At 40.7% G+C, this 15,998-nt stretch overlaps 1 protein-coding gene across 1 annotated transcript; it reads right to left on the bottom strand.

Moving 5' to 3' along the window:
* Window positions 1-1,025: 1,025 nt before the first annotated feature.
* Window positions 1,026-10,958, bottom strand: LOC121158239 (HLA class II histocompatibility antigen, DRB1 beta chain-like). The gene is made up of 5 exons (XM_040982910.1): window positions 10,838-10,958; window positions 5,347-5,613; window positions 2,875-3,156; window positions 2,014-2,124; window positions 1,026-1,274 (listed from the first exon to the last, which is right to left on the bottom strand). The coding sequence occupies exons 1-5, from the start codon at window positions 10,935-10,937 to the stop codon at window positions 1,261-1,263; spliced, it is 774 nt and encodes a 257-aa protein (XP_040838844.1). The 5' UTR covers window positions 10,938-10,958; the 3' UTR covers window positions 1,026-1,260.
* Between the last annotated feature and the right edge of the window lie 5,040 nt (window positions 10,959-15,998).

Here is a 15,998-nt window from a genome sequence, read left to right as displayed (position 1 = left end):
AAGTTCTAGAATCATTAGTGATGTCTCTGGCCCACTGACCTGAGCAACCCTGGAAATGCCCTACATTGCAGCTATCTGCTATGCTTTTTGCCACAAGCAGTTAAAATAAAGCCAATTTGATTGGGTTTCTTTTTATTAGTAGCAGATAGCACCATCATTGAAATATTCCTGCCAAGTATTTTCTCTCTTCCAAAAAATTTGATATCCTGGATCTCAAATAAAATCAGACAAATAATTTGTTCATCTCAGGGGACAAAGCCAAAGTAGAAGCTATAGTTAACCAAACATCAGAGAGGATTGTCGATTTACCATATTCCTATAGAGTAATCTACTTTCCACCAAGAATATATAATAGAGTTCAAAACCAAACACATATAAAATAAACTCAGAGTCTGTCTGAATGCAAAATATGAGACATCTCATTATATTTTGAACAAATTTCTAAATTAATGGCCTGTTTGTAGTTTGATCTGCATTTGAAACACTTTAGATGGAACAGCAGAGCTCTTCATCTTAACTTATTTGTCTTTCTCTGAAAACTTTCCAACTCCTTTAAAATAGTGTGTTATTAAAATCTGTGGAATTCAGAACTATACATGGATTTATAGTTGCAGCCACACAAGGCTTTAAATAAGAGTCTTTTTCTACCCTCATATACTTCCCACCAAATTTGTCCCAGATGCTATAGTGTATTTTTTGGTGTTATGCGTTACCTACATAAACTTTGCATTCACTTTTATCTGAACTTTTTAAATTTACAAATAAAAGTTGCCCACATTTAAGGTACACAACATGATGCTTTGATACATGCATGCACTGTGGAGTGGCTAAGTCAAATCACTTAACATACGCCTCGTCTCCCATATTTAGATATGAATAATTATGTGGTGTGATCCTCCCTCCTTCTTTTCTACTACTTCTTGTCCTTGAGGCTGTGTGAAGCAGATGTGTTTTCACTTCATGTTTATTTTGAGACAAATACTTTTAATAAAATGATGTGGCACAGGCAAAATGAGATGCAGAGGAAGCAGTAAGGGTTGGAGACAAAGGGGGCCAGGAATACTGACAGGAAGGCCCTGCCATCCGTCCTGGGGTTCCAGGTCAAGGGCAGAGGCTGAGGGAGCTAACAGGGAGGGCGTCTTCTGTGGAGTCGCTGACCAGGAGGGAGCCTGTCCTGAGAGGAATGAGACCCACCAAGGAAACCTCTGCATGAGCCAGATCATGGACTGAGGGTCTTCCTGGAGTGTCGCCATCTTCATGTCACCTCAGGAGAACTGCAGATGACAGAGAAAAGTGTTATCTCCTAACTCTAAAAATGGCCTATTTCTCCCTTCTCAAGAACTCAGTCTCCTCCATAAGGAAGAAAAGGGAAAACCTGGAGCTTTCCCAGCCAAGGCTTTACTTTACCAAAGTAGCAAAAGCATCATCAGTGCAAACTGCCTCTCCAGATGTCTGGATCCATTGTCTTCCCAACATTCCTGCCTCTTGTCCTGTACCCAGGCTATCTGCTCAGGGTAAACTGACCCTATCTCTAGAGAAGACATAAGAACTGCACATATCGACCAAAGCCCACAGTCTCTTGGTAAAGAGAGGGGAAGGGTGCGCTTAAATGGCAATGAAGGCAAAACACATTTCCAGATATAATGTCCCCAGCTCCAGATCTGTTTCCTAGGATTTCTCCAATATCATCCAGGGTAGAGAGGAGAGCAGAAACTGTCAGTCATCAAATCAATTTTATCACTTTAGTGGCTTTGCTGTCATTGTCCTGAGACGCCACACTGAAGACCTCCAAGCTTGCTCATTTTCCTGTCACATCCATGATCATTCACTCCTGGCTTCTGCCATAGTAACAACCATAAACTGTAGATTCTGCATTCCCAAGACATTTGAGGTCCTCTAAGGAATGCAAGATTTTATATAGGCCCACTGGTTTACAAATAATTAATCTGAACAAAGCCAAATTTCTTCCTGCAGAAAAGGCTAGAAGATTTTCCACAACCAATACGTCCTCACCATTCTGAGTCCTGAAGTAGATAAACAGCCACAGCCCCAGGAAGAGCAGCCCCAGCACCAAGCCCACGATCCCAATCAGCATCTTGGCCTGTGCGGATCCAGACTGAGCCCCTGAGGGAGGAAGGGAATGTGGTCATTTTTACTAAATACAACTTCTATACAGAAATCTCGGAGATTCAGATCTTTGAGATTTAAATATAATTGCCCATTGCTTTTTGGCCTTTTGGCTAAGATCAAGTGTAAATATAATTGCCCAAAATACAACTTTCCTAACTTAGACATAGTGGCAGAGCTTTTAAAATGAGCAAGAAATATGAACTAGAAGCTGTTAGAAGAGTTAGCCTTCCCTAGGGGTGGGGAGGAGAATAATTTAAAACTCACAGAGCAGGTATAATCATTAGGCATGGAAAACATCCACATATCAGAGTCTCAAGATGATAGCTGGCATGTGAGGACTCTGAGACTTACAGCAGGATGGAGTAGAAGCTTGTCCAGGTGGCAGAGCTGATGGAAGGCAGAGCTGAGACTGGACTCCACTTGGCTCAGAAAGCCCCTACCTTGCCCCTCTTCTCAGATCTCAGTGATCCTCAGAGCAGGAGAACCAGAAACACAAGCCCAGCCCCAGGGGCAGGGATCGGAGGCCTAGAGCCAGGGCTAACCATGACCTGACAGGCATAGCCACTCCCCAGGGGTAGAGGTGTCTGTAGCAATTATACAGGGTTAACCTCAGTAATCTGTGCTAAAACAAAGAGAGAATGGAACAGATGAAAATATGGCGCCAGGAGAGAAGAAGCCAGACCCTTAGAGACAAGCACAGTTCCTTCCTGATGGGAGAGATTCACGGGTCAGGAAGCTGCTCACTCCATTCCACAGTGATTGGGCTGCTCACGCTCGGGTGCTCCACATGGCAGCTATAAACCTCTCCACTCTCAGGAACCGTCTCCAGCATCACCAGGGTCTGGAACGTCCAGTCTCCATTCCAGATCAGGCCTGTGGACACCACACCAGCCTCCTCTTCCTGTCCATTGCGGAACCATCGCACCTGGATGCTGCGTGGGTAGAAGCCACTCACTGCGCACACCAGGAGGTTGTGGTGCTGCAGGGGCTGGGGCTTGGCAGGGTACACGGTGACCTGTGGCACAGCTGGGAGACACAGGGAGAAGGATCAGGGAGGGAGAAGAGATCAGGGAGGTGGGCCCAGGAGTCCTCCCTGGGGGCTCCTTCTGCCTCTGTCCACACCCAGGCTCCAGTCTCAGGCAGGCTTCCCTCAAAGCTGTTAGAGTTGGGAATATCCAGGAAAATTGTGTTCACTTGGATTCCCCAGTTTGGAGAAAACGTTCATTATGGAATTTCTAAAAGCATATACCATATTAACTTAAAGTGCCATTTTGATGTTATACTGTATTCAAGTTCAATATCTAACTCCTGCTTTTGCCATGATTCTCACAGTTCACACCTACACAGAGGTGTAACAACTTCAACTTACCCTCAGGGTTATGTGAGACTCTATGCACCTACAGTATGTAAATCTACAACTGATGTTTACCCCTCAGTATGCGTCAAGTATTTATTCTCCTCATTTGCTCTTAGAGCAAACAGGATCCAAGCAACACAGCCAATGTGGAGAGAGTGGGCTCAATGGGAAGAACATGGGGACCCAGGAGTGCTGTCCTGATGCACACGCACTCTCGGGCACAGGAGATGGTGCAGCCTGAGCAGCAGGGACAGAGGTGGTGCTCTTAGGCTGTGAGCTGAGCCCCAGTTAAAGCAATCCTGAGGAGAGGGAAAGGAGCCTGGGTCCTCATTGGCTAACACATGGATACATTCACACACAGGCGAACAACCCCTTTCCTTTGCAGCACACGTGCAGCTGTTTTGAAAATCATTCCTAATTAACAACTTTCTAAGCTAACATTTGGGATCAAGACAGGAACCAGGATTCATTAAGATGAGTTCTTGATATCTTGACCATCCCTGACATTGTCAGTCTAAACAAACGCACTTTTTTTAAACGGGCAGAGACTAGGAGAGAACTTCTTTACAATCACAAAATGGCAAATTTGAGATTGGTGATAAATTGTTATGAATGATTTTCATTAAAACATTTAATTTCTTAGCATAGAGAGTAACTAGTAGAGCCAAGACATAAACTAAAGAAAATACTGTATCAAGTGTCAACAAACTGTCAATAATCTTACATTACAGAGAATCAATAAAACACTGGGAAAAACCGTGAAGGTAGGAGATAAGTGATTATTGCGCAAGCAGTCATGAAAACTCACCTAATAACTACCAAAAAAAGTTCAAGAAGCTGAGAAAATGAAGATCGAAATTTTAAACTAAAAACCATACAACTTTTTAGAGTATGGTTAGCCGTGTGTATACACAGGTGTAGTCCACAGAAACTCAAACAACCAGGCTCAGAAAAAACATTCAGAAAAAAAAAATATTTGGGGCTTTTGTTCTTTATGCTATTTCCAAAACAATACACAGTTATGACTATTCACATAACATTTACTGTGTATTGGGTATTATGTGTTGTGTGTCATTAAGAGATGATTTAGTGCATGCGTGAGGGTGTAAGCTATATGCAAATATTGTGACATCTTATACAAGGAAATTGGCATCCTGGGATTTTTATGTCTTCCAGATTCCTGGAAATACACTCCTCAGAGACTGGGAACAGGTGTATTGGCGATACTGATGAGAAAATCTAGCAGGGGAATGGGCAGGGGAATGAGTGTGTTACCTGTACAAAGAAGTAAGCTGCAACTATGTAAATACTATTACTGTGATAAACATAGTAACATCACTGTGTAAAACTGTCATTCAAAACCACCTTCATAATCACTTCAACCGTGTAATATTACAGACAAGAAGAAAGATAGCAGGAAGTTTACACCTAAAATAGGTCTGGAAAGGTCAAAAGGTTAGGTGCTGTAAAGGTTCAAAAGTTCATTCACAAACACACACACTGGTACTTTCTCTCTGTGACATCCAGTGCAGACAGCAATCTGCACTTTGTTTTCAATGGTTTCAGTGTGAGACCAGCGTCTCCATAGCCACCAAACACTCGCTTCCCTCATTTGCCCTCCCATAAACCTCTGGAAACTCCCGACCACAGGCACTGAAAATATCCCCTCTGCACATCTCGCAGACCCAGCGCAGGTGCGTCTCCTCTCCCAGTGCTGCCTGGGCACTGTCTCCCATTTGCACTCTCCCTCCTAACAAGTCCTGTCCTCCCTCCCACGCAGCCATCCCCTCACACACGTGTCCGCGTGCGCCCCACACAGCAGACCTCGCAGCATCGTCGCAGCACACAGGTGCGCTCACCTCGCCGAGGTACCGCGAAGGTCTCCAGAACTTCGTAGTTATATCTGCACCGGTCCACCGCCGCCCGCGCCCGCTCCAGGAATTCCTTCTGCTGGTTCCAGTAGGCGGCCGACTGCCTACCCAGCTCAGTGACCGCGCGGAACTCCCCCACGTCACTGTCAAAGCGCGCGTACTCCTCGTGGTTAAAGACAGCTTTGACTATGAACCGCACCTGCTGCGTCCCATTGTAGAAGTAACACTCGCCTTTCACCTGCTCCAGGAAATAAGCTGTGGGGATATAAAATCGGATTACAAGGGCTTCCCGGGACACCCGGGCTCCCCAAGCGCTGCCAAAGGACAAGAGAAACCCCTATAACCCGAAGCTATTTGTGATTCACACATAAATGTATGTGTGTTAGGAAACGTGCATGCATAAATACAAACACAGCATACATGTACCAAGCATATGGATATTTTTTAATTGCAAATGTCACAAAGAGGTTAAAACAACTGACCTTGTGGTTAAAGGTGAGAGAATAAGCGGAAGCGTCTAACACTATTAATAGAATTTCTGTAGAAGTCTGAGGTATTTTACTGAAAAATATTTGTGGCAGTCATCACTATTAATGCCTTAGAAAGGTAAATTTTTGAAAGATGAGTGAGATCATTATGATCAACAGCCCATGAAACACTGGACAACACTGCATAAGGTCAAAAAGAAAAAAAAAAGATATTCATTGTGCATTGATCCAACAACACAGTGGTGGAATTTTGCAACTGTTTTTTTACCCTGCTGATTAGCTTGTTTTGTAACAGATCAAGGTCAAATAAAACATGAAAAACTGACTTGAAGGTGAGCATCTGTACAACATGAGAGTCTAAAAGTTTTTGTTTTTAATTGAAAAGGCAGATTTACAGAGAGAAGGAGAGACCGAGAGAAAAATTGTCTGTCCACTGATCTACTCCCCAAGTAGCCACAACGGCTGATGCTGAGTCAATCCAAAGCCAAGAGCCAGATGCTTCCTTCAGGTCTTGCACGAGGGTACAGGGGCCCAAGGCTTTGGGCCATTCAGCACTGCTTTCCCAGGCACAAGCACGGAGCTAGATGGGAAGTGGAGCAGCTGGGATTAGAACCCATGCTGATATGGGATCCCAGTGCATGCAAGGCAAGGATTTAGCCACTGAGCCATCATGCTAAGTCCAAGAGCTTACATGATTTAGAATCAGCTAGAAAGTTTAAAAACTACTGGATAGTTTCCTTAAGAAAAATGTACTAGAATGTCTTCTGTATTTATTTCATTACTTCACTGACCATTTTTATAGTGAAAATATTCTGGATCACTATTTGTATCACTAGCATGAATACTCATAGGAGTGTAAACACATTTATACATTTAATCCTAGGCCCTTTAACTCACTGAGCAATTATTTGGGAAATGGACTATCATCCTTATAAAAGCTAAAATCCCCATTTCTAAACCCCATCTGTCCTCAAGAGTGTCAGAAATACAATTGCAGCTCTGGATATATTGTAAGATGTCACTAATGACAGTGTAAGATAATGATTTTGATACAGAAGAAAGGAAAGGTAGAAGAAAACGGATATAAGTGGAGGATGCTGGAGCAATCAGATGCAAGATGATGACAGGTGGAGCCAAGGCAAGTAACCTGCTACCTAGAAGGTGGCAGCCAGAGTTGAGAAACCCTCTGAAGACAGTATCAGTGGGCTCTGTGAATGGGTGAGATGGCTAACGTTTAAAATAAACATACAGTGTGGCAGATGCTATTCCCAATGCTTTACACATCATCTCTGAACCCTCCCATCAGATGTGTCTTCCTCATTACAGTTGAAGCCACTGAAGTGTAGAGAGTTAAAAGGACTTGAATACAGTCCCATAGTTAATGATAGAATCTTATAGCCACAAATTCACTACCATAATGCTTGCAATAACCAGGGATAGATCAACACAAAGTCAGCAAACAGAAACTCTATTCTGGTCTCCCATGTGAAAGATAGGGAGCCAAACACATGAACCACCATTTGTTGCCTTCCAAGATGGGAATTCACAGGAAGCCAGAATGAAAACTGTACTAAGGACTCAGATCCAGCACACAATATGGAAGGCAGGCAGTCCAAGGGGCAGCTTAAACCACTGTTCCACAATACCTAACCCTTCCCACAGGATTATTACTGGTGAAACTAATGATTCTTCCCTTGTTGATCACATAACACCCAATAATCCTAGTACTATATTAATCACAAGATGATTCTATTATTTAACAAGAACAATTTTTCATAATTATCTTTTATTAATTTTATCAGATTTTCATTTTGAACACACAAGTATAGAAACATCACTTTACGATATAATAGTGAAATATACTCAAGCCCAACCCAGAAGAATAGGTGGACATAGTAGGGGAGGCTATATATACTATGCTCCATTCTATATTATGAGCTTGAGAATTAACTATTCCACACTGGGTATTTGAACTTATATTTGAGTTGTAAATTTCAAAGGCATATATATCTTTGAAATTTACAACTCAAATATATTTCTAATTCAGTACATATAAAAAATGTAATCTTACATTGAGATTTATAGACCTGATACATGTTAACTAAATTTTATAATGCTATATACTGACAGAGTTCTAATTCGTTCCTTATTTCATCCTCATCCCCTTGATGACTGTGCATCACAGGTCACTAAGAAATAGCGACCACTTGGGTTCAAGACTTTGTGCAACCAGTCACATCAGAACCCTTCAGTGTTCCTTGCCAAACACTAAACTGGTTCTTTCTGGTACTCTAGTATTTCTTCTTTTGGGACTCCTTACTCTTTTCCTTAGTTTAGCTGGCTTCCTGACCTCAAAGCATGGTCCATTCTTGAGTCAGGCCTTATGTCTTCACTCCTCTCGTTTAGGCACTCAAGTATAGTTTACATCTGGGATATTCAACTGAATCTGCAAACTCTGATTTCATCAAACACCAACGCTCACTTTCCTGAGCTCTTGTTTCATACACCTGTTAGTGAGAGTTTCCACAATTAACTATTGGTGCTGTTAGAAAAAGGTTACTTTCTTTGACTTCCGTGTGCCACATGCTCTTGATTTTTAGCAGTAAACCTTCATGGTCTTTGATGGCCTTTGGGACTCTTTGCAGCATGTAGACTATTTCCATTTGCAACATCTTCACTTTCCTGAAATGTATCCAGCATATATCCTTCTGGTGTTGGCATCACTCTGAATTCCAGTCTCATACTCTTGACCTCTTGCTCACCACATAAATGCCTAAAAGTCACCTCAGATTAAAATAAAACTGCATTCTCTCTCATTTTTTCATAGTTCAGTAAACAGTACCAGAAAACTCTTGGGAATAAGTTTGACTAAATCTGTAAACAAGTTAGACAAAAGCATGTTCAAAATTGGTTTCCCGATTCATTGTCAATGTCACTACTGTTACTGCATCATACCATGCACTTGTCTTCCCTGGAGCTTCCTATACATACATGCTCATTCTGTCTCCTTATGCGAGCCTCAGTAATTGTATATTGTTTTTTAAAAGTTCAGTATTAATGGCCTCTTTGCAACGCTACAGTAGCCTCCCGCATCTGTTTGAATAACCTCAAATTTCTTGTTGGGGCTCTCAAGACCCACCATGATTTAGCTCCTAACTTCCTTTATAAGCAACCCCAACCTCAACCACTCCACCCATGGGACCACTTTTCTCATTTCACTTCAGCCACTCCAGCTTTCTTTCTTTCCCTTAAGTACAGTGTGTTTCTGTATGTATTTCCACCATTCTTTTTTTGTTCTCCCTTAGACACCTATCCACAGGATCGCCACCTGGCTGTCTTCTCTTTATTCATGCCTCCTTAGTCACACCAGCCAAAGGTGGATGAATCCAAACCTGCCTATTCCACCAGCTGATGTCATTTTCTCACAGGATTTCTTGCTCTCTGATTCTGCCATCCTTGTTTTGTGTTTATTAGACTATTGTCTGTCTCCTGTTTCTAGTCGCGCTCCCTCAGAGCTGGAATCTTTTCTACCTTATTAAGGTAGAATGCTGTTGAGCATAAAATGGAACCCCATGCTTAATATTTGTCCAAAAAAATCTGGGTTTTAAATGAACAAGCTAGTAGTCTGGGAATGAATCATTGTGGAGATTCTGGAAACAAGAAAAGGCCAAAGTTCCATCAGTTATCTATTCTGACAATACATTGTATCCTTTACATTTCTGGTGAAGAAGTAAGACCAAGTCTTCCTTTTATTTCTTCTACTCCAGACAAAGTCTTCCTTCTCTTCCTTCTACTCAAATTTTCCTGGATAACCAAAAGTGGTTTTATAAAAGTTAGAAATTTTCTTTAAGTTTCCTCTCTTACAGGCCTTTTACTGTGTTAAGGATCTGCGCAAATTTGGGGGATTTTCATTAATGTAATAACCTAATTTGGGAAATAATATGGAAAGGTTCAAGGTAGAGGGAACTAGCCCTAATTAAGGACAGCAAGTGGGCATGTGTAATGAACCCATGAAACTGGCACAGCACTCCAGTAAGCCAGAGTCCCCTTGATTTACTTACTTACGTTCAACACTATGAGATGTTAAAAATCTCCATATTCTCTGTACCTCCTAGTTCAAACATGTGAAATTGCTGACACTTGGCTATTTGTTTTATTTTTTAAAAAATCGAATTTTATATATCTTGTCATATACTAGTTGAATCTCTTTTTGTGACTTCCAGTCAGAAAAACAGCAGTATGGAACTATTACAAAAAGTAGGAGGGATTCTAAAAAGGCCCAAAGATATGTGTGATGAATTCAAACCTGTGCCAGGTTTTCAGAGGATGACTTCAGTTGTTTAAGGTGCTAAATGATGCCTAACAGGTATTCTTTAACTACGGGACATTTCACATAGTGAGGGCCTCTGTGAGGGTCCCTAACAGCAGGACTGCCCCCAGGGAGAAGGAAGGGACGCCAGCCTCACATTCTGTCCAAGAACCTCCAGGGCAGGGACACAGGCTTCATTACCAGTTTAGGGAGAAAGGAAAGGCGATGATAGAGGCTGGCCCTTGCTGTCTCCTCACACAGGAGAGAGCGGCACCACACGTCCCAGTGCAAGCAAAACACAGGATCTTTCACAAGTCTTTCAAATCCTTGTGATTTCCTCTGGAATTTTAAAAGGCACCCTCTTTCTATGACAACATAATAAAGGAAAGTGCAACATGAGGGATGTTTTAATATCTCTATTTCTAAATCTCCCCAAGACCCTGTGGGAATGTGGTACGAGGTTGGAGGTTTGTCAGAGGAAAATTGAGAAGAAACAGCCCCACAGAGGACACAGTTCCCCATATTCCTTTTGATGTGAAAATGATTTAGCATCCATCTAAAGGAGATATACAATCACCAAAGAAATTATTCCTGCATTCGAGGGGCACTGGCTGGACACAATGATAAAATGAGCTGCACTCCTTCCATCCCTCACCAGCTCAGAACCCAGGTGTGCACTTACGTTGGAGGTCCCTGGCCACAGTTAGGGGCAGGATCAGCAGCATCAATGACACTGTCACAGCTGTCACACTGGAGCCTCCGTGCAGCCACAGGCACGGCATGCTGGAAAGCAGGAGGGAGCAGGCAGGTTTCACCTTAGAGTAACTCACCTGCCTCCACTCGCGGCCCACACTCGAGGAACCCAGGCAGTCATTGCTTTGTCGCTGCATTGGGTAACCTCAGTGCTGAGGAATCAATCAGCACCAGAGAAACACAGCATCATCAGTTGCTTGTCAGAGAATCAGCATGAAGGTCCTCATCTGAAACTTGCATTGTCTTCATTACATCAGTTATATTAATTTGCGATCCTTAAGATTGGGTCCAAGTGGGAAGTGAAACTCTTTAACTGAGGCCCTGAAGTGACCCAACTCTTAGCTCAGCGGTGTGTTCCCAAGTTGGAGCCTTGTAGGAGCATTCATGTGTCAGTTGAGGTAAGCACTGTTCAGACAGCGGTAAGTACGAGGCTGTTAAGGGGTAAAGAGGTGGAGAGAAGATGATCTCAGGTCAGGAAATCATGAATCTTCTAATTGTGGCATTACATTGTTACAGATTTGGGGGTAATTCCTTAACCTCTCACAGGTTAATAAAAGGTGCTTCAGGTGTTTCAATACTGGAAAATGCTGTGAATTTGAAGATCCTTAAGAAGCAGCAACCCCAAGAACTGATGATGTGACAACATGAGGGCTGCTGGTTACAGCGATAAGCCTCCTTACAGTCAAGTGACGGATAAGAGATATGATCAGTCAATAACTGAACCTGAGCGGAAAGGTTTTTCATGTGCATCACAGTGATATCAGTTAGCATAGCAGTCCCTCTAGAGCACGCGTAGGCCGAGGACTTAGAGGACACAACCTGTGTGGAGTGGGGGATCTTAGGGTGCCTGTGTGTAGCACTGAACCCAACACAGTAAAGCCACTGCAGAGTCAAGTCATGCAGGATCTCGAGGTCAGCTTTTGGTACAACAGCTCTGCTTCACGGTGATGAACATTGTAAATGAACAAGGGTTCACTCCTTAAGTCACGTTTTGCAGTATGATTTCCTCATTTTATTGAGAATAAATAAATAATCCTTTCCAGTTTCGTTTTTCTTACATTATCCCACAATAAAAAAAGCAATCTGTTAATGAATGTGCGATATAATATGCAGGAACTAGAGTACTATGGTCAAACTGCAAATTATATCATTTGATATAATCATATATTTTAAAATATATTTCTACATAGACACAATCAATACATATTTTGTTAACATAACTGTAAGGTCTCAGATTTAGAATAGCATTCATAGGACAGCTTATGCTTAGCAATCTTCTACTACAGTTCTGATGAGGAGTTATTGTTTAGGTGCCTCATATTTCTAATGACACCATCATCACCATACTGTAATAAAAATAGCTAAAATTTATTGAGCAAATTTTAAGCATTTGATTTCATTCTCTAAATTTCTGTATTTTAGGATTTTTAAACATAACGTCTTTATCTAGCTCTAACATGAGTATGGGAGGCCAGTACTCTGAGCTTCCCTCCAGATTGAGAGAAAAATTGGAGAAAAGGATAATAACCAAGGCACACCAGACTAAGCGCAGTTATGTGGAACTTCAAACCACACACACTTCCTAACTCAACTTCAAAAGACAGCAATTACCATTACATTAAATCAGATCAGCATTTTAATTTGTGTATCACTACATTTCAAGTTATTTGGGCAATTATGCAGCAATGTTCATTCTTTCAAGAAAGTCCCTATAACAGTATTTCTACCCTCATCTGGAAAAGCAGAAATTGGTACTTAGCTTATATAATTCCACATGTTGCCCTCTCACAACAGTGGTTTCAAAATTCCTCAAGTATAATCATTTGTTCTCTCAAACACCATCAGGTTTTTCAATATACTTTAGCAAAATTTTGTCATACCAAAATAGAACAGAAGTACTGACTCGCTTCTTTTGGAGAGATACATTTCTCTTTATGTAGAAAGTTCAAATCTCTCAGAGAGACTAAGTGGAGTTCACTGTGTCCCTGGATTTGAGAAGAAAGTGTGTCTCCAGAGTTCAGATATAACTCAGCCCAACTGGCAGCTGTGCAGTCACAGTCAGAAGCATTCACATTTAACTTAACACAGAGAAAAAGTAACCTTTTCAGAAACTCTGATGTGTGATAATCTAGGGAAAACAATCTACTGTTTGTTAGCAAAAGAGAACAAATGACTAGACAAATAAAAAATATTCTACATCACGAATACACTGAAATACAGTTAAAAAGAACACAATCAAAATTTGGTCCTATAAATGCGACACATAAATTACAAACCAAATTTCTTTCCTTTCTTTAAAGAAAAATGGCCAGACCATACATTGGAATGTGGATAATTTCTTCAATAAGTGGTGCTGGCAAAACCGCATGGAAATTTCTCAGAGATCTGAAAATAGATCTACAATATAATCCAGCCATCCCACTCCTGGAAATTACCTAAATGCAGTGAAGTCAGCATATGAGAGTCATTTGTAACCCAGGTTTATTGCCATTCGATTCACAACAGATAAAATACGGAATCAATCCAGGTACCTGTCACTGAATGATTGGACAAAGAAAATGTGGTGTATGTACACTTTGAAATACTACTCAGTCATAGAAAGAATAAAATCATGTCTTCTGCAACAAAGTAAATGCAGCTGGAAAGCATTATGGTTAAAGAAATAAGCCAGTCTCAAAAAGACAAATATCATGTTTTCTCTGATACGTGGCAGCTAATCTAGAATACAAAAATACATGGAACAATCATCTTGTGATATGATTGCCATTTTTATTCTGTGTTTATACGCCTGTGGAACTGTGGTCTTCCTACTTTCTTACCTTTTGAATGTTATGCTTAGTGATTAATTAAACCTATGAATATAAAATAGATTAAAATTATGTCTTTGCAAAACCTGATGTGGAAAGGGAGGGAAACTAGGGATACTGTGAGGAACAGAGGAGTGCAGGAAGTGTAGTTGTCTGCTTGGAACTGTAGCTATAAGATGTTTAAGATATTTTATATTAATGTAAAAAACTGTGTAAAACACCGATGTTGTTAAACAGGTGAATGAACAAAGTTGTACAAAACAAATAACATAATCTGTGCACCAAATTCATGTGGAATGCAGGTTGCTGTCTTGTGCCTATTAAATGCCGTCCAGGGGACTCTGCACAGGTTCAACAGAGACGCTCATCCATCACCTCTACAATTGACAACAGTGCAGTAACAGATTTTCTCAGCTGAAAAGCCTCATATAAAAGGAGACAGAGCATCTGTGGCTATGAAATCTGAAATAGAAAGCTGTCCTGCATTGTCTTCAATTCAATTTCCCACCTCAAACAAGAAACTTAGAAGATCATGCATTTTTGCGATATCTGTTATAAATTAACTGATCCAAAAGTAATTGGATCTAAATCTTATATTTGCAGATAGCAGATACAGCAAGCCTGAAAGGAAACAGTCACAAAACTCAGACCCAGTTGTTGCCATTAAACATTACAGCACATTCCCTGAGAAGCAGCCATGAGACACACCCACTGGCCTGAAAGAGCTGTCCGGAAAAGGCACATGGACACCTCTGACAGAATCAACAACTGGTCTTAAACTCTTAAAAATCTATTAATAAACTTGCATTCAAGAGTTACTTTCTCAGCTAAAAGAAAAACAAATGTCCTTCGGCAAAGATCTAGCTCAGTGACGAGATATTTAACACTTTTCCTTAGTTATCTGTAAATTAGAGACATTATTGACATGAAAAATGACAAGGAAAATAAAAGGTATAGAATTGCAAAATAGCAGGAAAATGCAAGTAACAGGAAATGCACAATTACTGTACTAGAAATTATCAGTGGAAAAATTTCTAAACTTAAATGAAGAAAAATGTCTGATTTGTACATGATAAGGATAAATATTTTAACAATGTCAGTTCTCTGCAAATTAGTCTACTTCAGTAAAAAATGACATTGAAAATTATGGCAAAAGTTTAAATTTTCCTGCTTGTTTTGCTTCCTTCCTATTTCTGTTTCCTTTTACAGGGATGGGGAAATCATCATGCTGGATTAAAATGTATAGCAAATGATAAAACCTTAGATTAGTAAAGGAATAATTTGAAAAATAACAACAAAATTGGAGGAAATTCAACCCTAGATAACAAGACTTTCTACAAAGTATTACTAAAAGTAAAATAGCATCAAATGTGGACAAATTTGGCAGAAGAGCAGAACAGAAACTTTACATGCCTGTTCACAAATACAATATTCTGATTTATGTAAGCAGTTCGTTCAGACCAAGGGTAAAAGGATTGTCTTTGCAACAAAGCCCGTTAGGTATTTGGATATGCATGAAGAAATCTAGTGTAACCTTTGCTTAAAGACAAATTCAATTCCGGATGGATTGAAATCACTTAGTAAAATGTAACCCTGAAATAAAGTATGCCTTTAAGTTTCTTTGAAGAATGCTTTTAGAAAGCCACAAATTCTATATCAACAGTAGAATTATGTAGATTGTTTTTTGAGTCAATGTTGAAGAATTGTGTGTGATAGATTAAGGAAGTTTATAAGTTACTTTCTGTTTACCATAATAGATAGAGTGCATTTTCCTGGCTCTTAAATACAGCCTGACTACCTCATTTGTTCAACATAATATGTTAGAAATGATGCCTGACAAAACCTGACCTTCATCTAAAGAAATCTTGCCGTTTTTACTTTCCCTTTTTGGACAACATACTTCTGGGACCATGAGAGCTTGAGCAAGACCATTGTCTCCATTGCTCTTGAGACCACATGGACCACATAGAGACATTCTAACCAGAGTGAAAATGCCCCAGTGTCCCAGTTGAGCCTCTTTGAGGACCTCAGCCTCAGCTACCCTCCCACAGCAAGCAGAACGCCAGTGAGAGCCACCAGGATGAGCTGAATGTGTAGGATCTAATCCTAATTGGAAGTCCTGTATCATCTAAGCTAATCAGAAGGGAAAATCAACTCAATCTCTTCTTGTCATTCACAAAATCCAAACGCCATCTTTGAAGTTGATCATCATTTCACACATTTCACAGTGTTTTGAATACAGAAGTTTGTTATCATGATGAGTTTATCCTAATGGAAATCATT

This window comes from Ochotona curzoniae, unplaced genomic scaffold (genome assembly GCF_017591425.1).
Source record: "Ochotona curzoniae isolate NIBS_2020 unplaced genomic scaffold, NIBS_Ocur_1.0 contig_3703, whole genome shotgun sequence".
NCBI classification, from domain to species: Eukaryota; Metazoa; Chordata; class Mammalia; order Lagomorpha; family Ochotonidae; genus Ochotona; species Ochotona curzoniae.
The sequence above is the reverse complement of the archived record's forward strand: the minus strand, read 5'-3'. Positions and strand labels throughout refer to the sequence as shown.

Bases quoted from the DNA above. Each gene is read 5' to 3' on its own strand.
- LOC121158239 (XM_040982910.1), bottom strand. From the start codon at position 10,937: ATGCCGTGCCTGTGGCTGCACGGAGGCTCCAGTGTGACAGCTGTGACA. The intron at 3,157-5,346 runs GTGAGCGCACCT...TGTGTCTCCCAG, and splicing joins CTTCGCGGTACCTCGGCGAG to CTGTGCCACAGGTCACCGTG. The intron at 2,125-2,874 runs GTGAGCAGCTTC...TTCCTCCCTCAG, and splicing joins CCCAATCACTGTGGAATGGA to GGGCTCAGTCTGGATCCGCA.